The 24,724-nt window shown below is 41.8% G+C and overlaps 2 protein-coding genes across 6 annotated transcripts in view; one reads left to right on the top strand and one right to left on the bottom strand.

Moving 5' to 3' along the window:
• Positions 1-5,252, top strand: part of begain (brain-enriched guanylate kinase-associated) — a 44,607-nt gene extending 39,355 nt beyond the window's left edge. Inside the window, exon 7 of the mRNA XM_086182216.1 lies at positions 1,300-5,252. Coding sequence (XP_086038342.1) covers positions 1,300-2,832 — 1,533 coding nt within the window. The 3' untranslated portion in view covers positions 2,833-5,252. The remainder of the gene's footprint in view (positions 1-1,299) is intronic.
• A 1,480-nt stretch (positions 5,253-6,732) lies between these two features.
• On the bottom strand, positions 6,733-24,625 carry wdr25 (WD repeat domain 25). 5 transcript variants are annotated; one of them, XM_086182155.1, is made up of 7 exons: positions 24,418-24,625; positions 23,106-23,925; positions 18,022-18,169; positions 9,990-10,120; positions 8,784-8,954; positions 8,165-8,305; positions 6,733-7,542 (listed from the first exon to the last, which is right to left on the bottom strand). In XM_086182155.1, the coding sequence occupies exons 2-7, from the start codon at positions 23,814-23,816 to the stop codon at positions 7,321-7,323; spliced, it is 1,524 nt and encodes a 507-aa protein (XP_086038281.1). In that variant the 5' UTR covers positions 23,817-23,925; positions 24,418-24,625; the 3' UTR covers positions 6,733-7,320. The 5 variants fall into 5 exon arrangements, with proteins under 5 accessions (XP_086038281.1, XP_086038282.1, XP_086038283.1 ...); XM_086182156.1 differs by having other exon boundaries at positions 23,106-23,830; XM_086182157.1 differs by having other exon boundaries at positions 24,540-24,590.
• Between the last annotated feature and the right edge of the window lie 99 nt (positions 24,626-24,724).

Below are 24,724 nucleotides of genomic sequence, written 5' to 3'. Positions count from 1 at the left end.
TTTTTTGAGCCAATAACTTCAGAGAGAGATTCTCTTACAGGCCTTCCATCATAAGCCATTTAAAGCAGTCATTCCAAGAAAGGAAAGGAGACCTGTTGGAAGCGTCACATGGATTCAAACAGCAGAAGAGTGAGACTGTTAATTAAGATTTGCATCAGATAACGGCTAACGCTGAGCTAGCTAACTTGAGGCACACATTGTATTATCTTGTGCCACCCCCCCACCCTTCCCCCCACAGCCTCACCTACTTTCTATCTGTATTCCTTCAGGGAGAAGTAGCCTCTAAAAATAGCCCGGACTTAAAAGATGCAGGTTATATTATGCCGAGGCGAGCTTCTATTTCTTAACAAAGCATAGTCGGTATTTTATCTTTTTTTTTTTTTCTATTCCCAGCTCGAGACCAGAAGCACTGGTTTAATTTGAATCTAAGACATTCCCTGTGGAACTGATATGTGTTTGATGGTAGACAGAAGAAAGAGACACTGAGTGAGAGAGGGAATGAGGGCTTTTTTGGTTGAGAAGGCAGTGGAGCAAGAGGGAAAAAAGATGAAAGAATAAGGAAATGAAGAAGGGAGAAGATCTCAGTGTGGCAGGAACAGCTCCTACTGACCCAGTCTGACATTAATAGGCAAAAAAAAAAAGAAGACAGTAATTGGCAGGAACAGTTTTCTGGAACAGGAGCCAATCACACAGATTGCATGTCTGTCGGTGTGTGAAAGGGAGATGGACAGAATGTTTGGAGGGAGGGAAAATATTGATGGTGGGAGGAAGATACTGATTATCCCAGTTTTCTCCTTAGGTGGAGTAAACAATAGAGGACGGAAAACCTGATTGTGTTGGGAACGCAGCAAACAAAGAAAGCAAAAAAGAAATGTGCTCAGCAGTTTTGTGACAAGTTCATTAGTGGGGCAAAGTCCTCGGAGATCCATCGACTTGTCTGGACTGTGTGTGTGTGTGTGTGTGTGTGTGTGTGTGTGTGTGTGTGTGTGTGTGTGTGTGTGTGTGTGTGTGTGTGTGTGTTTGTGTGTGTGTGTGTTTGAGCGAGCCCGCCTTGTGAGAATGAATTACTTTCCAAAGCAGAACTATGTCCTGAGGGAGCAGAAATAAAAATATCTTCAGAGCAGACACAAATCCAGAGATTAAAAGAACAATTTAAGTTGATTGTATAAATAATTAAGAATACTCTTCTGTTGTTTATCTTATTTGGAGTCCGACTCCATCTGTCGTCATCCAGCTGTCAAAATAACCATCTTTTTCAATTTGTTTCCAATGTTCATCAAGTTTCTTTCTGTGTTTCAGTTGCCGCTGGACTTCCAGGAACGCATCAGTTCCCACATGGAGAAACATACTCAGAGTAATGAATCCACCATGGCAATGTGCCACTCCAATTACTCTGATGCCGTGCCCACAGCCATAATAGCAAAGGTCTTGGAAAAGCCTGAACCAGGAAGCAGTTGCCCTGTAACTCGCTCACCAAGCCCGCAGCCGCAGGATGGAGACTTCCTAACAGGATCAGGAAGCACCGATCACCTCAACCGTCGTATTGCATACAAGAGCTCCGACCTGTACTGCAGTGATACGGCTCTCTACTGTCCGGAACGCTGGCAAGACACTGAACGCCGGCAGAGCATCGACCTCCACGGCACCGCGATGCTCCAGCTTCATGCCCAGCCTTCCACTGACAGCAACCCAGACGAGGAGGCCTACCACTCGGGTAGTTTCTCCCACCATGAGCCTCCGTCCTCTTTCCACCAACACGATGAGTTTGGCACTGGCAGCCTCCCCGCTTCCAGTTCCTACTCAAGTTTCAGCCTTGCATCGGACGACAAAGGTGGAGTTGGGTGCGGGCGCACTGCCAGCAGCACCCTATCTACTTCCCACCAGGGTCTGTACATGGACTGGCGGGATGGCGGCAGTGGGGAGTATGAGCACAAAAGTGTGTCTTCCTATGATAAAGACAGCCCAAGCTTCCCTAAATCCCACAGCATCCAGCACATGGTGACCCCCAGGAGTCCACAGAAGGGCTCCTCGCCAGCGTACCAGCGGACAGCGTCGTGCTTTAGTGAGCCGTACCACTCCAGCACCCCTCGCCTGGCCTCCTCTCACAGCATGGGCTCCACAACCGGGTTAGGAGTTGCCCGCGGCAGAGTTCTGGACAGTAGAGCTGACGTCCATGCCCCGGAGGATGACCTAAGCAGTCGCTGGAGACAGCTGAGCGTGGAAGACATCAACACGTTCTCATCTTCCTATCGAGACATCACAGGCCGCGTGTCTCCGTACAGTTTCTCTGAGTGCCACTTTGCCATGGGCCCCTCTAGTAAGGCCAAGGGCTCTCTCTACAGCAGCTTCCAAGAGGGAGACGACGTCTTCCACGCTCACATGCTGGACCAGTGTTTCGCTGTGGGTCCCCTTTCCCCAAACCGTAGCAGCTCCAAACTTCCACCTGTGGAGCTGCGCAAACAGAAAAAAACCTCCGTACTGTACCGAGCCAAGGATGACAGTCAGGACTCTGAGTGCAGTCTGGTTCTCTCAGGGAGCCCTAAAGAGAAAGAGAGCGTTGGGGGAGCGAAGGCGGCCGGCAGCGCCAAGAAGGACTACGTCAACCTGAGTGCAGGCAGCTCAGCTGAGTCGTTACACCAAAGCTCAAGTCTTCAGCACTACCCTAGCCCCAAACCGAGCGTGCGGCCTCGCCCTAAATCCAGCTCTGCCCTCAGCGTCGGCCCCGCGCTCCCAAAGAAGACCTCTCCAAGATACCAAAAATTTGGCAGCACGGGGTTGACGAGGAAGGACAGTTTGACCAAGGCGCAGCTGTACGGGACGCTGCTGAACTGAGCTCAGAAACAGACCTTGTCATTTTATGCATGATGATGATGATGATGACGAAGACGATGATGATTAACCTTCTGCACTGTACGTCTCAAACGTTCCCTGCAGCAAACGCATACTTGGTGTGATATGGGTATTAAGATGTTGTTGTTTTATGTATCTTAGCCAAGGCACGTTTCATGAAGTCTGCAACTCTTTTTCTATTGTATGTCACCATAAAGTTGTAGCTACCTGAAACCAGCTAATTCAGTACATTTTCAATTTATTAATAATAATAATAATAATAATAATGTTAATAATTTAGAGCCACTGGGATGAAACCACGTTCCTTAGAAGAAGAATAAACAAAAAACTCACAGACCCTGAACATACTGTGTTATCTGCTCAATCTTCAGTGTCGAGTACTGTTAGCAAAACCAGCAAAAGACCAATTATTCCTGTTCTAAAAAAAGACTATAGTATAATGGATTAAAGCACGTATAACGGGGATCATCACTCATGTTTGGGAGAGGGAACGTTATCCATTACAGCCGACTGCAAGCTGTAAAAAAGACTCATCCATTCTCTACTTTAGCCAAAATGCTTGTTGTATAATGAGTATGAATCAAACGGAGAAACGCGTTTCAAACTCTAGAATTTGTCACAGAGACATTATCTGTAGGCACCGGTTATAAAAAGACAAGTTTTATTAAAATCGCAAATTGGTTGCATAACAGATATCGTTGAATATAATATTCATAGGAAAATACGAATGCTAGAAATCCTCTCTTTCTAGATGAAATACTTATAGATCTCTGAATTGGTTTATTAGTGAAACGCTACATGTAGCTTAGAAAGACTTTAAATTACGAGTTGAAGATTTTTCAGCTGGGGGGGGCTCTCTTTTTCTTTTTATCAAATGAGATGAAACCTGAGGCTGTACTGCGCAGTAGTAACCCCTCGTACCAGGACACTTGTGAAATTGCCTTAATTATGTTCAGTGGACACAGGAGTTCCCAAAATAGGGATCAGGACCCTCTGGAGGGTCGATTTCCAGAAATCCAAAATTATTCAAAAGGCCTTTAATGTTTCTCAAGATGAACATGTACTTACTTTAAAAAAAAAAAAAAAATGCTTGTTGTATTTTAAATCAGTTGAAGTTTGGCTGTGTTTGGATAGGCCTGGGTGTGTGTGGCCCCTTTATTTTGGGGGTCCTGAACTGAAAATTTTGGGAACCCCTTCTTTACAGTATCGAATAACTGTGTACATACTGTATATCTGCTGTATTGTTACTGTATGTATACATTTCTTTTACAGCATATGTTCTTCCTGTTTGGCACCCAAAGCTGGTGTACAGGAGGATTGTTGTTCGAATTTTTCAGTGGATGTTTGATTTTAAGTTTTGCAAAATCCAGCTACAATCGATTCTCTCTATTTTTATTGTTTTGGTTTTTTTTTTTTGGGGGGGGGGTGTTTGGAAGCATTTTTGCTTGCATTTCGCTGCCATGAGTGCAGAGAAAGACAGGAGAACACATGGAGAGGATGTGGCACGCACAAAGGTTCCTGTTTGGGATTTGAAACCAGTCGGTTATCAGGGTTCCTCCCACCAGCTCAATTTTACAGCAAACATTATTAGCGCATTAAAGTTACAAACAAAGCAGAAATGCTACTTTTTCTAGCTTCAGTTAATTCGAGAAAAAAAAATTCAAGCATTCCTGCAATGTATGCACCAAAAGTTTAACTAGAAATCGCTCTGAAAAGTACCGAGTAAAGACCAAAAAAATGTTTTTTGTTAAAAGTAGGGTTCTCTAGAGGAACGTTCCACAGCGCTAGCTCCAGCGGTGGTTCATTTGGCATAAGAGAACCTCAGTGATTTCTTCCTGCCTGTACAGCTCTGTAGACAGAAGAATAATGGTGAGAAAGGAAATGTGTTAAATCATGATCAGATTTTTTTGTTTTTTTTTTAGAACCATGTTTCTACCTCTCTAATTCCAGCAGAATTGAGTTCTGGCTCTCGGCTGTTTCCAAGATTTTTAAACCGCATCTCTTCTTTTAAATCTTGTCATATTTATGAGGGTAAAGTTACACCGCACAGGTAGTGTTGAGTGTCAGTTATATTCGGTATGGTACGTCCTGTAGGGATTTACAATAGTCTGTATGGTAATTTTTTGTTGAGGAAGCGGTGAGAGAGAGATGCAACTTCAACAATTGTTCACACGATATGATTATTTTTAAAGCTGATATTATATTTATGGAATGTTCTGACCCTGATTGAGGAGGCTTGAGTGGTTCTGTTCTGTCCTACCTCCAGCCCTGTCCCAGTAACAACAGGCCAGCTGTCTAAATGTCAACATGTCTGTCTGATGCATGGTTATATATATTTTTGCTGTACGTTTATTTACTTAATAAAGTGTTGGGAAATACACTGCAGACGTCCAAGGCCATTATTTTATGTACTGTATTATTCTTGTACGACTTGATGCCGAGGTGCAGCTTTACTATGAGAGACTGAGAAGTGCTTCATCATTAGTAGTACAAGCCGCATGAGAGTTGTAGGCCACTGTAACTGTCACATTATTATTAATGCTTATGATTTAGGTTTGTCATAAGCGCCGCTCTGACGTAAATGGGGATTACTTCTGTCCTGACAATGTGGTACAGGCTGTTTCGTTGGGATGTGCGATGCTTTTAGCATAACAATCAGCCATTTTTAAACCTCTGCGCTACGATTTCCTCAATTCCTCCTTTCAGATCCCTATTTATCAAATAAATCGAAGTGTAATTTTATGTAATTTGGCTATTTTGATAAATATATTGCAAATGGAATGGCAAACATCTATTTTAACCAGAAAGTGTATTTTGCCTTTCTACTCATAAATAGATGTCAGGAGCTCATGAAGGCAGGCTTTTTTCTCTCCTGCATTTCTTCTGTGTGACTCCAGATTGCAGAAAGAGCCAGCCACATATATTTAGCTTGAAGCTAATGATAACTGAAAGCTAACAACTGCAAAATAAAAAGCCAAATTGTTTGTTTTCAATGCAAATCGAAAAGTTGGGTGACTGAGCATGTGGCTGCATAAAAAAGACAAGGATTGTACCACATGAGAGTTTAAAAACTGACGTTTTTTTTGGAAGTTCTGCTGCTGTTAGCCCCCGGGTGACATTAGCTTGAAGCTAAATAGACGTGGTTGGTTCTTAATGCAATATGGAGTCAGAAAAAGTGATGCAAAAGTGGAAGGAAAAAAAAAAACATCTCTTTGAACTCAAGACTCCTGTCTGCTCTGAGTAGGCAAATTATACTTCTTGAGTGAAGTATTCCTATAAGTCTGTCTTTTGCTGATGGCCCACTTCTTTTTACTACATTTAAATGTTTCTGCCATACTGGCTGATGTGTGGGAAGCAGCAGTCTTAAGACATCTTTTCCTCTACAAACAATGCCAACAAAACACAAAAACCAAACAGTATTTTTCTGCTGTTTCAAGTTTATTGTATTTTCCATTTTTGAGGCTTGTTTCATCCTCTCGTTCATTTGATGCTAAATCACTTTTTTTTTTTCAGATTTGACTTGCTAGCAGGCTAAATCAGCACAACGCAGCAGTAAACTGAAGGTTTTTTTTCTTTCTGTCTTTTTGTCCAATGAGCAGATAGCATGGCGGTCCTTTCAAAAAATTGGGCACGTCATTGAACTGTATAAACAACCGTCGGGTGCTGGATCAGCACCAGATAGTAGCACAAGTTTTGAGGAACGCTCTACTAGACGGCGAATAAAGATCTGTCTGCACTTCAGTGCTCTGTTGTTGTTGACTGGCAGCGTCGTGGAAGAACCTGGCAAGTTCTCTGACACGTGTATTATTCTAATCCTTTCGCTGTCTCTGTGTGAGGTGCCCAAGTTTTTTTTCGTGTGAAAAGGAAATGTCATATCAGAGCTCGAAAGAATAAAAAAGACAAAGCGATGTTTTATTTTAGTTTAGACAAATCGAAATGATGATGGAAGTTCTTAACTGTATCTGGAACAGAGCGCTGGCTATAAAAGGATTGAGGCTGTGTGTGTGTGTGTGTGTGTGTGTGTGTGTGTGTGTGTGTGTGTGTGTGTGTGTGTGTGTGTGCTCTAAAAAGATAATAGCCTTCTTTCCCTCTTCTTTTAGTTTACTTTTAACTGTTAACTTGCTTCACCTCACCCACTCAGATAACAGGATGTTGAACAACATGAATGATATGTTTACGAGAAGATTTACAGCATGAAGACTTGTTTTTGCCAATATGGATTCATATCAATGGGGATAAAAATGTGGGTTTTTTTTAAATAATGTCAAAGCAAAGCAATATATTTTGACTTCCGGCATTTTCCTCCCTTTTTCTCATCATCGTACCAAGAGATTACAGAGATAAATGAAGTCTTAAAAAGAAAAACGAGCGTGCCAATGAATTCTAGTCCAACACACTTCAGTCTCTTAGCCAAATCTGCTACTTCTCTTCATTTTTAAGTTCATATTTTGTTTATTCATTCTAGATTGTTCAGTTCCAGACCTTGATCTCACCGGCCCAGTCACAAGTGGCCACAGTAGCAGGCAGGACCGGATGTTGGGCCACACGCAAGCAGGGCTGGCGGTGGGCTGGTAGAGTACGCAGAGTACGAGCGTTGTGGTAGTCGTAGAAGTGAGCCGAGCCTGTGGAGCTGCCGGAGGCCAAGATAGTGCCATCCTGAGAGAACTCGCACTGCGCCGCGTATCCCTCCACCTGCACCCAGTACACCCAGATTATTAGCCTCATTAGTGGAGTCACAGAGTATAAGTGAATTTTCAGGACCAGCAGATATCCAGTAGAAACATTTGCCATACTGCCCACATCGTAAACTCTTTGTTTCCGTTCACTTCATTTATTGACTTGCCTGCTTAAATAACGCTAGAAAATTTAGAGTAATAGGGTTGAACCACAAATTGAGATTCTGGTCGAATGATTTTGTCTGTGTATTTTCTTTTCTGGAACAGAAGTGAGGATTTTGTCTGCATAACATGAAGGTAAGACCATCATTTATTTCTATATTTGACATGAATCAAAGAATCCCCCATGGTAATAGTCCACAGCAGTGGTTCCACTCCGCTGATGATCTGCCTGGGTCGTGTGTTTGTTTGTGTTGGGGGGTGCTGCAAAGACAGCGCTGCAGGCTATAGATCAACGTGTCAGTTTTATGTTGCGTCGTGTGTGGACACACTCGTGCTTCTGCACACAGTTTTATTTGCATGTGTGTACATTCCACAAACATTGCCCGCCTCCCCGCCTCCCCACCCCCTTTTTTTTTTGAATTATTGATAATGCCTGGGTAACTGCCCCCTCCCCTTAGGCCACCATCTTTACTGACCTTGTGTCCTTGGTATTGACGCCTCTTGTTCATTCTATAGGGCCTCTGGGAGGAGAACACAGCCACATAGTTCCCATTGGTCTGAGCAACAAAGGACTCCTCCAGCGGATGGAGAGCCAGGCTGGGGCACGTGTAACGCTCCTAGGAGACAAATGAAGGCCACATTCAATTAGTAATTAGTACTTTTCGTTCCTATTGCTTTAACTGATTAAAAAGGCGCTAGATTAAGAGGTCCGCGGTGGCGGACAAGGCAAAAGCAGTTTATATGTGATGCACTTCACACTCGTGTTGATTTAATTGTTCTTACACTTCGTCCTGCTGCGCTGAATTATGCATTGCAGAAATGTTACAGTGCAGAACTGATGTAACTCCTGTACTGTGATGTCAAATACATGCAGAAATGCTGAAGCCAGCAAATGCATTTGTTGACATCGTGGCAGAGCGTTACTATGTGAATGTGTAACAGTTGGATTCACATCAGGAGGGTTACACCAGTTTATTATACTCTAAATAAAAAATGTTGCTGTTATATAAAAATACACTCCTAAGACTTTAGCTGATTATTTCAACATAACAGACGTCCTGGGAGTGAATTCAAGGACCAGGCAGACTTCCTTACATGGTAGATCTGGTTAGAGACCTTGGCTGTGGTCTGGAAGTCCCAGGCGATGAGCGTACGGTCCGCAGAGTCTCGACTGACACAGTCAGAACTGGTAATGAAGTCAGCACCACCCCTCAGAAAGAGAATGTCCAGCGTCTGCTGGATTCCTGCTTTGTACTCTTTCACCACCTGAAAACGACGGGAAACATAGCGACTGTTGCTCCGTAGGCTGAGTTTGATTTTTGTGCAAGTTGGATCAGATCATGATAAAGATTTCGAGATGCAGCTGTAGCTACAAAATAATAGTAATTACAATGCTATTTCTAATAGGTAATTAATCACATGGTCAGACTGAGCAAAGACTAAGTACTGAGGCTGTATTTTAACCTAGTGTTTTCACGATATTTGATCAAGATTAGATTCCATCTCAGAGGTCCCTTTTATCCTTACCTGTGAATTCAACCGCTCCCCCTTTTTTGCATCCTGAATCAAGTTGAGACTGTTGCCGGTTTTACTTGAGCATATAATGGCAGAGCAACCTCACAATAATACATCTTAATTCACACTTATCCGTTAATGTGGTTCCTGTGGGTGAGTGAGATGGTCTTTTTTTTTTCTTTAATCTAGCAGGGGGTACGTTTCAGCAGAAACATTCAGCCCCGAGTTGTGACTGACAGGCCCGCAGGATGTTTCTGGATTAGCGACCTATTTGCTGATGATTGGTGGAAAAACTCTCTTTTCTATTTGCATTGACACCTTCCAACAGAAGAGACCCCTGCTGTATTAAATCTGAAAATCCTGCAGGGAAACATTTGCAGTGGGTAAAATTACACTCACAATTCTGAAGAATAGGATTATCATATAAAACAGTCCATTAAGGTTAATAGCAATATTAGGTTGCTGCTTCACAGGAACAATCTGTGGGTCCCCAATTAAATTTACTTAGCTTTTGAAGAATTACTGAAATAACCTGCAGCGTATGTGGCAATATATCTTCTTCTAGAGAGGTATAGCATGGGCTGTGTGTGTGTGTGTGTGTGTGTGTGTGTGTGTGTGTGTGTGTGTGTGTGCGTGCGTGTGTGTGCGTGTGTGTAGCTCTGCAGAAGGAGCGTGTTGGTGGGGTGAAAGCCTACCTGCCTCAGATTTATAAGGGTCAAGCAACAGCAGTTGAGCCGGAGTCAGTAAAAATGATAGATCTACTGTAAGGAGGTTAATAAGTTTGACCTTGCAGCTGCGGGAGTCCCAGGCCTTGACCGTCGGACTGTAACCTCCACACAGGAATATCTCTGGGTTGCTGGGATGCAAGGCAACACACATCACCTTGAACTGGTTGTCCGATTTCACTAGCAGTTGGCCTTCAGAGAAATATGAAAAGAAAAAAGAAAAAAGAAAAAAAAAACATGAGAGAGAAACATAGAGAAAAGGTCACGATCAATGCTTGTGTCTTCAATAATATATCTTTGTTTTGAATTTTGAAGCCTGGAGCTAAATCTTCACATAACCCTGCAATATATTATAGCGTGTGGTTAGGTAATCTCAGGATCCATCTTCTATGTCCGACAGCGCGGACTCTGGGAACGAGGGCCAGTATTTCAGTTTTCTGCTCCAAGACTTTCTTGTTTACAGACTTTACAGCAACTTGAGACGTTCTCATGGAGCTGAAAGAGGAAGAATAGGAGAGGATTGTTTTAAAAGTAGCCAGTTTACGCTCAGTTAAGAGTTTAAAACCAGCACAAAGGCTTTGTTAAACCATTTCAGCCGTTGCATCCTGAGTCCTTCCATGGATAAAACTGATGCCCCCTGAAAAGTGATGGGGGAATGGATTAGCTTGATTGCTGTGTAGCCTCCACCCAGGGAGCATCCACCTGCTGCCTTCGCATCACCTTGAAAGCAACAGCAGACTGTGTGTGCATGAAAGTGTCACTGCGTCGAGAGTTGTTTATGTTTTTAAAATGAGCAGCTACATTAAATCAGTCATTTGTGGAACACACGATTCATTTACACCAGTGAACGCATCTTAAAATGACTTGATTAGATATTTTGTCTTTCTTAGCTGTCAAGATTAAAAATCCTCCGACATGCAAATGGTGCTGAAACTTGTCCCAGCTTCATTAATTGAGCTGTGGATCTCCAATCCTCCTCGTGAAGGACCAATTAGATTTCTATTCGGTGAACTCGGAGCGTAATTTAATTGTTCTGTCGTTTGGTTTTTTTTGAGGAGAGCGATTCTAAAACAAGCTCAGTAATCGGATATAATGAAGCGTCCTGTAAGTTGCAGCCACTGAAATACATCCGTCTGTTCGTCACATATTTGTCATTAAAAAAATTAAAAAGTCAGGTCATCTCATGCAAGACTGTGGAAAGTTTTTGCTTTGCTTTTTTTGGCTGTATTCTTATCAGCAGATGTCCTTTGCTCATCTCTGCTAAGGAGGTGGTGCTGCTATCTGTCCGTTTATTAGCAGGATTATGAAAAAGACTAATTTTCACAAAATTTAAAACAGGTTTAGAACGTGGACTAATACCTTTAGATCAGAATCCAAAGGTATGCACTGATAATTTTTCTCTCTATCTTTTACTCAATCCTGGCCAACTAGGCAGTTACCATCACCATGGCAACCTCTAAGTGCAGCTGAACCCTCTCGGTGTATTCAGATCAGCGGATTCTCCGATGTCTGTGGAGGTTACGAAACATTTGACTGGCATTTGCGTCCATCTAACTTTCATTAGAATTCATGTTATTGTTTTAAGGCTTTTTTTTCATCATGTTTATGTACATTCATGAGCTGTGCGACTAATTTATAGGTAATTAAATACAGATATGTCAAATAAAACAACAGGGTCATAAAATGCCCATTTTCATAAAAAATATCAAAAATGTCATGAATCTTGTCCACATCATTCATTTAGAAGGAATCATCAAATGGGCCCTAGCGGAGGTCTGTGCTCTCTGAATGCCCTTCTATTGGCCTGATCAAAAATCTACCATTTGCACAGTCTTTGTTGTTTAGGGTTCAGGTTGCGCCAGAGACACTGTGCAGTCAATCGTACGCATCGGTCTTGGCCTGGGACGAAAAGATACTGAGAGACGAAGCGGTGTAGAGAGAAAAAAAAACACTGTTTTGGCCAGAGGCGGCCTTATCTAAATCAATTAAAAAATGTCATACTTAAAAACAAAACAAAAACACTGAAGGGCTTAAATATAATTAAGGCTGACAGGGTGCGACTAAGAATTTGTTTTGTGGGAAATGATGAAGAGGGCTACATAAGGAAGCAAGCCAAAGTATGAGCCAGCAACTCTGTCAAAGGCTATGCAAAGCAGTACACCTCAGGGTTCAATGGCTCCTCATTAAATCATCAAACAACAAAGACCACATCCAAAACAGTCCAAGGCATCAGCCCACAACAAGAAAGTCCTTCATTACACACTTGCTCAAGAACATTCCTAGCAAGCCTTTCTTTCTTTTTTTTGTAAAGAAGGGGAGGGGCGGGTGAGTCATGCCTAATAAACTGCAGAGAAAATGGACATTCTTTCACTTAATGGTGGACTGGCTCGCTCCAACATTCGATTGCATTGACCCGAAGTTTTAACAGGGAGTTTTGAAACACTCGCACTACCTGCTTAATTGGTTTACCCATGGCAATATGGAGAAAATCTCTCATCTGGCTCTTTTTAAACTCATATTTTGGCAAAAGAAATCAACATTCTGCCTCATAATGAATCGGGCCTCGTAGTGTTTTAATTAAGCAAGATTAATTAACTTGCTTGAGAGGGAAGATAAGGGAAGGCTGCAGTGATCTGTCCCTCCCTCACGATGGTTTACTTTGTAGCTCCCAAAGAAATGCGATCACAGAGCTGACACGCCAAGCTGAGGACATTAAGGGATGATTGGGATGGCAGGGATGAGGGCCGCCACCTCCCCCCCCCCCCTCCTCCCAGCAGTGGGAGGCAGGGATGGAATGGATATTCTGCCTCATTACTGAATCCACCAAAGCAGGGTGCTGTCGCTGCACATAAGCAAAGGTTAGAAACAAAATACTCTGTTTTAACAAGCAATAGCTAAAAGAAAATGGAAAACAATGAGCCGCATTTGTACCAGATCATTGATGGTATATTTGCTTTCAATATTCTGCGTGGAGAAGAAGGTGAGGCATCTTAAAATAACAGAATCTTCATGAATTCAAGTGCTTCTTCTGACACTGCGTACCTGTATAGCTAATATCTAACCATTTACGACATAAAAGGTTGGAGGGGAGTAACAAGTGAATGCTTAACTGCTTCCATCAGGGAGGGAAAGACGATGACAGCTTTGCAAAACCAAAGCAAGTGGGCTGGTAATTTTTAGTTAAGTTCCTCTTTTCAGGCTCAGAAATGAACAATTACGCTCAACAAAGTCTTAAAATAGAACCACTGCAGCACGCGTGTACGAACACTGACTCACCACTTAGGAAAAGTCAACTCTAGCTACACTGAAGAGGTGTTTATCTATCGCAATAGCATCTTTATCTGGATAATTGCGGTTGATTGTGCTTCACATGCTAAAAAAGCACTCCTCCATCCAGAATAACAAAAATGCATTAAAGTCTGCACAGCTTGATTTTCCTAAAAGCGTAAGCGAGCCACAGCGATCCTTCAGGGGTTGTTGAAGTCACTACGACTGTGTTAAATACAGCAGATATTCATTAGAACACTGACGCATCATTCCTGTGGTGGATGAGGAGGCAGAATACCTGAAATTTAAATATATTTCAAGTTTTGAAACGGGTGGAAAATGTCAATCTGTGGTCTAAATTTAGCCCTGATGAGAGCTGAAGTTCAGGCTTTCACATTGAAACTTGGACAAACTTTCTCAAATCATCTGTAAAAATTAAGTAAATAAATAAAAATGATGAAGCCTACACCTGTGGACATCCCAATGACTATGACCTTGTTATATCTAATACCGCCCACACGAGTACAGACATTAAACTATCAACAGTGGGGACATGAAATGAAGTCCCGTAAACATACCAAAGATTACATTTTCATTTGTGCTTTCTGTTCATGTCTGAATAAACAATCCATCACCGCTCCAGTCTCAAAATGCTAAATGTTTTTCAATTTTTAATTGAAATAAAACAAAACAGGCAAACAAACGTAGGCTGACGAGTCCATGTATTTCAACTGCGTCGCTTAAAGTCCTGAAATAAAAATCCCCCACTGATGGTTGAATATTAATGTTGACTCCTGCTAATCTTACCTTTTCTGAGACTAACCGAGTGTGTTATTGTTTGATGACCTTTAATACTTGTGCAATCCACTGACTCAGAAATGTCACAGTCAACAGAAATCTGTGAGGGTTTTTGTTGTTGTTGTTGTTGTTGTTGCCTTTTTGAAAATGGGTCTTTTCTGCTTCTACCTCCCAGGTATAAATGCAAAGTAGGTCAAAATGCTGATCTCCTTGCAGGTAACAAGTGAAATAAATGCTTTGCTGTGTGCTGCTGCATGGATTGTCCCCCGGCGTGCTGTGCTTCAGGCTCCTGTGATTATACAGCCACAGTGTATTTGTTACCTCCCTCAACATGCAAATGAGGAGCTGTTAAAATATATATATATTTTTTTTTAAGTTAAAAAGGTGAGGGAAATCTTGAGGAAAAATTCTCTCCAGTTTTAGTCAGTAACACTGTGTTGCTAATATAATCAGAAACTAAAACTCTGAATATTTCATAAACTATGGTATGATAATGCGGGGGGGGGGGGGGAGAGATTTTTCTTTTTCCGAGGCAAAAATCCCCAAAAGTTCCGTCGACGGATCGGACAGAGAGAAGAGATGGAATCCTCAAGTAAATAACTTACATACTCATTAAAAGGAAAAGTACGTTGGCGGTCTACAGAGAAACGAACAGTATGTGCTGAACTATAGGATGAGCCAGCGTCATGGCTGAAGTGCTGCTGCTGCGGTGCACGGGGGCTTCAGTCAGCTGCAGCTGCCAGGCAACGTCAAGTCATCTATTAGCACTTGAAACTTATAACGTTAACTCTAATGGCGATGGGGGGCTAAATATAAATGATCCAGAGCCATCTTTAGCAGTCACTATTCCTTCTACTGCAATACACTGTGATAGTGATGGCCAAGGATAGCTGGGAGCTATCAGGGGCTCCATCCCCTGGAGGTAGCAATGGCATTGCTGGGAGCTTGAATTATGACAGGATGTGAAATGTCCTGACCGGCACAGACTCTACAACAATGACCTTCCATCTGCTCATATTTGGTGATAACCTCAGAGCGGCCGTACATCTCTCCAGCCTCCAGGTGTCCATCCTCTTCACACTTGCTTGCTTTCGAGTAGCTGCCAAAGTGAGTAAAGTGAGGCAAAAAAACAAAAAACAAAACCAACCCAACTCCATTTGATGCGGCTATTTTTTTTTTTTTTTTTTAAAGAAAGGACAATTATGACAGTGTCAGAAAGAATCTGGGCCAAAGACCTAAGTCATGCACACACATGCATCAACTGACATGTCAACCTGCAGCAGCACGTGAGCGCAGGCTGCATTTCTTTCTCCCACCGATCAGCATTTCCAAGAATCTCAAAGCGCTGGACAACAACAGCTGCCACTTCACACTAATGCCCTCCAGATGAAATTCATTCATTCCACTCCCCAACTCCTACTCTGTCTCTTTCACCTGAACTTACTCTGCCTCTTTTGATTTCTTTCTCTTGCATTCTTCCTCTTCTCTGCATTTTTTTTTCTTCTCCATTATGCCTCTTAACCTGCTCTCCCTAGTCCCTATATCCTTTCCCTACTATTGCTATTCAGCTGTGACAGCCTGGCTTTGGCCCACTGGGAGTGGAAATAAGATTCTACAAATTAAATTGGACACAGGAACAAGTGCAAAGTTGGCCAAGGAAAATGGGCCCCATGCAACATTGTGAATGCATAGGCTCTTCAATTATTCCATTTACGGGGTCAGGTATCCTACAAAGAAAGCAAAAGGCTCACCGATTATTAAAGAGCCCACACATCTCTACAAAGAGGATAGAAAAAGCTTTTCTTGGGATTGTTGAGAGGTTGGGCATTCATGTAAAGCCCTCATTCATTCTGATTGCAGCTTGAGATGTCAGTATCCCACATATTCTCTTCATGAACGTCGGATCATTTTCGAAAATATCATGGTCATAGGCATGCAAACGCCTTGGAACAGCCATGTCATTAGCGTGTGTCGGAAATGTAAATCCTCTGGAAAATGGAAGTATGCCATACAGTATCAATTACGTATGCAGCTTGGCCTGCATGTTCAGCTTGGTTATATAGTTTCTGGGTCTTAGGCCCATTCAGTGGCATTATAATTGTGCAGGAACAGAGCTGGAATTCCCAAATCCCATATTAATATTCAACTAAATTGAATTGGCTTCATCTTGTGCCTTGAAATGCCAGCAACCAGACACTAAATAAATAAATAAGTAAAAAAAAAAAACAACAACAAAAAAAACTCTGCACCGAAGTAATTTATTGGAATTTATCCTCAAATAGAAATTTTTATAAACCAGAATAATAAAATATCAATAAGAAAGAAAAAAAAAAACAACGGGAAAAATCTGTTGCATTGATGTGTGAGCACCTTCTGGAAACCTGCTTCAAAGCTGTCTATGTCCTACAGCGCTGAGCAGCGGAAGACCAAAATAAACATGTGTTTGCTTATGGTTTTGGTTTGTGAGGTTCCAGCGTAAGGTCATGGCGGCTGCTCCTGCGGTGATGTGCCATTATTGATTGCCTTCCTGGAGCTGCCTGTGTGTTTAATGTGCTGGCCAAGCTATTATCCGTAGGCTTTATTGGCAGTATTGACAAACACGCTGAGAGGGGAAGGGCAAACAGCAGTACGTCATCACAGCCATGCGTTGACCCTGGAGATGTAGATTCCAACGGGGCGCCAAAAACAACGTCTAGTCCATGTTGGTCCTTCCTGTTAATCCTCTCTCTCTTATCTTGCTTGTGAAGTATAATCCCAACAATTTATTCCATTGTTGCCTCTGAGATTATTCTTGACTCCTGTTCAAGACTCAACAGAGTGTTTAATATGAATTCATCTTTTAAATGGTTTCTGATAAATGGAACGAGTGTGTTTTATTCTAACTGCAGGTGGGTTGTGTGTAGCTGTTCCTTGTCTTTTCTGTCATTCACACTGTGTGAATCATTTCCAAACAAACCAAATAATTGATTTCATGTAAATGTCACCTTGAACATGCACAAAAGTGCCATTAACAAAATGGGCCAGTGGATTTGACTCAAAGTAGATCGAATGAAATGAAATAAAGGTGGGGTTTTTTTTTGTTGTTGTTTTTTTTAAAGAATGTACTTTTTAACCCCTCGGATTCGAGCTGTGATGTAAGAGCAAAGGGAACGCCAGGTCGTTCACCGACCAAAATAATAAATCACCTTTGGTGTCGTATTACTTTTGTTTAAGTACAGATAACAAAGTAATACATTGAATTCAAACTACAAAATCCAGGGCAAACTTTCAAGCCCAGTTATTTAAGTACATTTATCAGCAGTTCCAAGAACTGTTGGGTTCAAAGATTTTACTCAAATATTTGCTACTACATTCAGACAACGGTCCAATGCAAATATACATTTAAAAGTTTTGGAATGATACATAATTATTTAAATAAAAGCTACCTGTTAAAGCTTCCTTATGGCCAATTAACCAAGATTGGTTAGCTTTTTACTTAACCTACAGGTGGCAGCACATCAGCAGGAAAGTAAAGTTTAGCAGAAAAGCTGACATTTCAAACCAGAGATGTTGCGTCCAACACCTACTCCAGTGTGTGAGTAAGTCAAGATAGTGTGGCAAATAGCCCTATTTGGCAATTTGAGGCAAGTCATTTTGGACCCAGGACGAGAAACGTAACTTGTAATTTTTTCCATCTTATTGTGGAGACGATGAAATAGTCAGAAATATAGAAATAAAGGAAGAAAAGAACTGAGTGGGAGAGAGAAAAAAAAGCATCTTTACAATTTAAACAATGGATTTCTAACAGGTTTTGGAGCCCACGGCAATTCCAAATCACCCCCGCGCTTAAAATGGCTTATTCCAACATTGATTCAAGTTAGAAAAATGGTCAAATACTTGTGTAGTCTCGTCCTTTTATCAAATATCAGAGCTCAGTTTGAGTTCAGCTGAGGGCAAGTTCACAGTGACATACTTTAAAAAGTAAATCCAGCAGTTTGTTGTGTGACATTGGGTCCATCAGCCCCACAGAAAGATGCGCTGCTGCTCACCCGTCTCTACATCTGTGATCACTGCCGTGTTGTCAAATGAGCCAGTGAGGAGGTGTCGCCCACAGGGGGTCCAACAGGCATCTCGCACAGCTCCCGAATGGCAGGTGTAAACCCTGAGGCATCGTCCACTCTCTGCTCCATCCCACACCTGGCAGACACGGGCACATCGTATCAAGCATCACAATACCCCGAGACTTCAGCAGCACACTCATTTTTACAGACTGTGTGGGATGGAAGAATGCTTGCATAGCTCTGCCCTCGCTGCATTCAAGTGCGACAGAATAGCTGGTAGCCATAGGAACTAATACCCTCTCATGTTTTTATGTAAAAACCGTCATTTCCAGAAGAGATCGTGTTAACAAAGTTAGCTCTAGGCTATTAAATAAGACAAACATACATGATAACTTCAACCAAAAAGGTGTTTTTTGCCTTTCAACTGCTCACTAATATTGAGCTAATGAAGACCTTTTTCTCTCCTGCACCTCTTTTTTTGTGACTACAAAATACAGAAAGACGTACATCTACTTTAAAGCTTAAAACTTTTTCTTTTTTTTTTTTATCATCATTCAAAGAATTTCATGGGAACTTTCCCTGTTAGCTGGCTAGTTTTTGCGTAACCCTGCTAACAGACAGGAAAATGCCATCAAATAAAGCGCTGCTGGATCAAAGTAACAAAGCGAGTATTCAAATCGGGCTTTTTAACAGGATTTAATTACTTTTGAGTGTGCCTATAAATCAATTCTCAGTGAGGTGTAATGGCTTAATGGTTTTATATTGTTCTGGGGTTCGCAAACAGAGCAGAAAACACATCCCGCTGCCTTGAGTGTGTTGTGATTTCCGTTATATAACACCTCACTGTTTGAAACATAATATCATGCAGCAAAAACAGCCTGAAAACATACAGGAATTTATCAGTGCTCTTTTTTTTTCCGCTGAATTGGCTCCATCTTTAGTAACTGGTGTATTCACTCATATCACTTGGCAAAAAAAAAAAAAAAAAAAAAAAAAAAAGGAGAGCAATATTGTGACACGCTTTTCATCTGGTGCGCTGTTGCTTTTCTGTCAGACATTTTCAAAAACAAAACTTCTGAGGCTTCTTCATAAAGTCCAGCCTAAAATGCTGTAGGTGGTCTCGTCTGGTGCCCACCGACATGAGGTAATACACTAATGATGAGAGGTGTGTTTTGCTCTGCCGGCATTGCCAAGGCCACAGAGGAACTTTGAAGATCTATGGGGCACTGGAGATGCCTCTCTGACTCTGTGTTTCATTATTAAATATGACTCTTCATACAGCATTAGAAGTACTGTAACACAGCTCCCGCCGGAGCTGGATGGAAGCAGATGGACAGGGAAGAGTGACAAATCAGTACAACGTACGATAGTTCAACAAGCAGAATATTAGCGACGCCTCTGAGGTGGGTGGAGGGGGGGGGGGGGGATTCCAAAGAGATGAAGTTAAAACTTTTAATTGCACAAAACTAAATATTCCAGTGATGCTTTCACTGTGGAACAGGACGGGCCTCTTTTCTTCATGATCTTGGGGAAACACTGCCATCTCAAGGTGAAAATCTGTTAAACATCAACGCATTACAGTCATAAAAGGATAAAAACATAAATATATATATATACTGTATATTCACAGCCCTGCATGGAAAGTCTAACAATGTGACTCCTGTGAATGACGCTTTCAGTGAAACGCACCATAAAACACTGTTTAATCCTAAACAGTTGCAGTAATCCCATACAGTGTGAGAGACCCGGCTGAAAATGAGTCCTTGTTTATTTGCAGCCCCTTTAATTTCACCGGCCACTTAACAGACACGCAGAGCGGATCCTTGCTGATGACTCATTGGGTAATCTGCTTTCTAAATGGCTCCCGGTAATTAAAACTAAATTAGTATTCGTGTTATCAACTTAAGACCACTGCCTTACACCTGCCGTAGCCATGGTGACAACAGCAGCAAACAGGCTGGAATAATAATCGTCAGTCTCTCTGCTTCAGAGGGGCCGATAGACAAAAAAGGAGGAGAAGTCTGAAGGGTGTTGGAGAGGAAACAGAAGCACGAGGAGAAAGATGTGCCCACTTCACACTGTGTTAAAAAAGAAATGGGAAAAGAACGACTGGGGGGAGAACTTAGCGCAGGACTACTGAGAGACATAATCAATACAGCTGTACTCTAGATCTCTGTGACTAAGCATTTACGAAAATATTCATTTCTGATTCCAAGTTGGATTCTACAAACGTAAGTTGTACCACTGCTGAAAATCAGCATCAATAACATGATTCATGCTTTTTCTGGAACGTTAAAGCTGCAGTACCATGTAGTCTTGTAGCTGCTGAGCAGCAGCGCCTCCCGCTGGTTCGAGTGGTAAAACACAGGACGCCGGTGCATTCAAACCCGTTCGTTTGAGAATGAGCTGTGTTCCCAACTATTATTCTGTGATTAGAAGTTGAGAGAGCGAGAGAAAAAAAATGTCCTTCTTCAACGTTGAGGTTTACCGACAGCCAGGAACTCAGTGTTGCACTAATGCCATCTTGTGGAGTACGAATCATGTGGAACAGAATGGACTGGAAACGTTTGGTTTATTTTTTTGATTAAAATGAAAAGATGTATTGGTCCTTCTGTAACATTTGCTAACATGAAACCCATGCACAGCAGTTTTCATATTTAAATCCAGACGCTAGCGGCTAGCATGACACATCCTGAGTGATAAGCAGTAGGGATAGTCCTCTTTTTTTGTCAGTTTCTCTTCTCAGTTTTCTCCTTAAACATCCTGTACTGATCTGTGCTGAGAATTTGTATCCATCTTTCAGTAATTCAAAGCAGTAATGCAGTCTAGGGGATGTTTCGTGCTGGTCAAACAACATCGTGATGGAGCAGGTGTGTGGAGTTCAGTGGAGGAATGACAGACGCACCGTTCCCCTTTTTCATACGTCAGTGCACAATTACATCTACAATAACTGCAAAGTTGTTTCTGAAATATTTTTTGAATGTTTTGATTGGGTTTTTATTGTTTTGCTACTGTTCTAAGTGCTACTGTATAACAGAATTTTGACCATTCTCTGAGGGAGGCGTTGATTGTCGTACCTGTCGTACCACTGAGCCATCTGAATGAAAAGCACTCTCCTATAGGACCAGCCTATGTCCTATAAATAGTTTGGTTTTGGCCTCTGTTACACCTTTTTTTTTGTTGAAGATTTTTCATTCTGAATTATGCGTTCTAATTTTATTGTTCGTCTTCTTCTTTTGTAATGTTATGTTTGTGGGTGGAAAATTAAAAAAAAAACAAAAAACAGCTTAATAAAATCCCGCATTAAATTAACTTAATGGCTCAGCAAATCTGCAACACTTGGATAATTACAGGTTAATTATTCAAGATGATTCAAAGCTGTTGAATAATGGGTTTTTTGTTAGGGTTTTCCTTTTTTTTCTTGCCTTGTGTGCCTTATGTTTGGTCTGCAGTATTGCCAGTATAACACTTTGATCCTGAACACCTATTGTAGTCAAAATCATGCCTGGACAAGTTCAAGAAGACAATGGAAACAACTGGAATAACTGAGATGATGATGTAGGACCAGGAGGAGTGTCCTCATATAGAGTTGCATCAAAAAAACAACCAACCCTTCTCCCCTCGTCCGCACCATCTGCTCCAAACATCTCCTCCAGGTGCAAGAGGAGGATGCCGCCATACTGTAATGATTATGCAAATGACCTCATGCATATTTAAATGATTAATTATTCACCATTCTCGTAGGATGTCGGTGGGGTGTGTGCTTTCACACTGGGAAGGAAATATAGTCACTGGCAGACACCTGCATTTTCTTGACCTTTACAGTAAAGAAAATGACTAAATTGTTTTCCGGGAGTGGAATGAAGAAATAGAGGGGGGAAATCAGAGAGGGAGAGGGGGGGGGGGGGGGAGAGAGAGAGAGAGAGAGAGAGAGAGAGAGACAGAGAGCGAGAGAGAGAGAGACCCACGGGTCCTGGCATACATTCAACTGACAGTGACAGATATGATTCTAAAGAAAGTATGTGTATAAATGGAGGACAGCGGGGCAGTTATTATCACTCTGCTTGTAACACTGTGCCAATTACACTGAATGTCAGGTAAGTGATTATCCTCGTCGGCCTCCCTGATGCACTCAGCACCTGCCTGAAGCTATGCTGATAAATAAATCGATCAGCTTCAACATTAAAAAAAAAAAACAACAAAAACAAAACACCGACAGGTTTAGTAGAAAGTATAACGCACCGGCTCAGCATTAAATCCTTTATCCACAATAGTGTTCCTTTTTTTTTTTTTTTTTTAATTAAATCTACTTAAACTAAGTCAGAGGTTTTGACAGCTCCTACATAATACAGAACCATTTAAATGTATATAATTTAGTTTAAGACATGGTTTAGAGAGGCATTAGTCTGGGGGTGAACTTGGTTTTTCCTACTTTGGTGTCAAACATTGGACAGAGATCCTATGTCACAAGTCAGTAAAACATTACATACTGGAGATTATAAGGACAAGTTTTCATGCAAGTTAACAGATTTAAAGTTCAGTTCTGATTTCAGCACTGGAGAACTGGTGGAACGTCAGCTATAGCAAGATTGAAGGGGTTATTTTTTTTTGTTTCAAATAATAAAGTTTGTTATTGTTATCCACAGCCTAAAGTGAAATTGCAGCACTTTACATAAATCCACACAACCTTGCCCCTTTTTTTTTTTTTTTTAAGTTTCCAAGTCCATCCATTATCTCTATTGCTTATCCAGCGTATTCCAGCTGTCATTGGGTGAGACGTGGGGTTCATCCCTTGGCAGGTCTCCCGTCCATCACGTGGCTGACTCACAGAGACAAGCGTTTAACTCTCATGTTCACACGTACAGGTATATAAGAGTCAGCGCTTTACCTGTACGTTTCTGATGAGTGGGAGAAAACCCACACATGCACAGATGGAACATGTAAACCTCAAATATGATGCCCCAGCCGGCTAGCTGGTTCAAACCCAGAACATTCTTGCTGATAGGCAACAGTGTCCCATCATCCTGCTTCCAAGCACAACACCAAGCAAGTCTTATTGTTGCTTTTGTTACCTTGAAAGACTTGTCCATTGAGGCAGACAGCAGCAGATGACTGAGACGAGGCACCGGGCACCACTCAACTGTGTTGACCGGACCCTGGTGGCCTCCAAGGTTCATCAGAAGCCCCTTTGGTATCCCGGCGGCACTGGACTCCTGAGTAAGATACATCTTCACCCTAGCTGACACGTCTGAGAGAATTTGGTTTTCCCGGGTGTGGACTTGCTCCACTGGGTACTTTGAGTCTGCTTTGTCTCCTGAAGTGACAAGTCTCTGTCTCTTGGGAATGTAAGGTCTGACACCAGATGAGACACTGCAGTGTCTTTTTGCTGTGTTTGACCCATCACAGACGCTTTGAGGCATGTGAGGAAGAGTCTGCATTGGGGAGATCTTTGCCTGACGACCAGCAAAACTTAGAGGGGCTGCAGTATCTGAACAATCCTTATAATGTTTTATTCCAGTGTCAAAATAGCTATGCGGCTGTACAGATGAACTGTTTCTTTCAAGGATATTTTCATTTTTATATTCCATCTTTGTCCTGTCAGGGTCAGCTCTGATGCTGCGTGGGCAGGGTGTTACCTCCAGACTATTATATTCCCTGGCTTCTTTGTCTTCTTTGGTCTGTCTGCAAGATCCTTTCAGGGGAGAAGCTGTTCCCCTTTCCTTGTATTGATCCAAGGATTCGTCCTCAGACTCAGAATCCTCATAGTCCACTAATGAAGACATCTTCTCATGTCACACTGTTTGGAAACAAAAGTGAGGACTTGCCGATATCAGGGTGATGATTCATTAGAGGCTCGAGGGTGACACCTAGTGTTCAGCTAGATTTCAACACCTTAAAAAAAGGAAGCATTCAGTCTAATTACTAACTTGATAGCAACAGAAACGTCTCTAGTGAACAAGCTTTATCGTTTAACTTTATCTTTCGTTATCATAGCAAATACCAATTAAAGTGTTGAAAGGTAAAGAGAACAGTATTTTACTGGGGAGGGGGACCATTACAGGTCAGATAGCCTGTTAGCTCGGTAGCTAAGCCTCTATCGTAAACAGCGAACTATATAGACACACACAGGCTAATGCTAACTTACCTAATTAGCCTTCTCTACACTACCGATTAAACTTGCAACACAAAATACAACAAATTCCTTATAACGTCTCCTGTTAGCCCTTTCATTTAGCATTCTCCTGTTACAAACTAACATAACTTACAATTTCGCTGACGCTACCAAAGTTTAATTTTTACAATAACTTTAGTGTCGTAGCATTCACAAAGGTTGCCCTTTGGGCTTTTTTGGCTAGAAGCATTACACTCGGAGATCAAGCATACCTGCCATGTCGTATTTATATAGAATTTCTGGAACACTAAGCAAAAAAATATATAATTTACGTGTGTACGATCATGCTGCAAATTGAGGAAAATCTCGCGTTTCAGAATGATTTAAAGCTCACAATTGGTAGTTCGCCTCATGGATGTACAGTCCGTCTACCACGGTCTACAGGTTACAACTTACTCTTATTTTGAAAGGAGCCAGAAGGAACTTGATGTGCGTTCCCCCTCTTCCGTCTTTTTTTTTTCTATCTGAGACATTTACTGGGGATTTATTTTTTTGTTTTATATTGAAATAATCTGGGAA

Source organism: Aulostomus chinensis, chromosome 17 (assembly GCF_037954235.1).
Source record: "Aulostomus chinensis isolate RoL2024-O1b breed Wild chromosome 17, RoL_Achi_v1.0, whole genome shotgun sequence".
In the NCBI taxonomy this organism is placed as follows: domain Eukaryota; kingdom Metazoa; phylum Chordata; class Actinopteri; order Syngnathiformes; family Aulostomidae; genus Aulostomus; species Aulostomus chinensis.
Note: the sequence above shows the minus strand (reverse complement) of the source record. Positions and strands in the feature narration are given on the sequence as shown.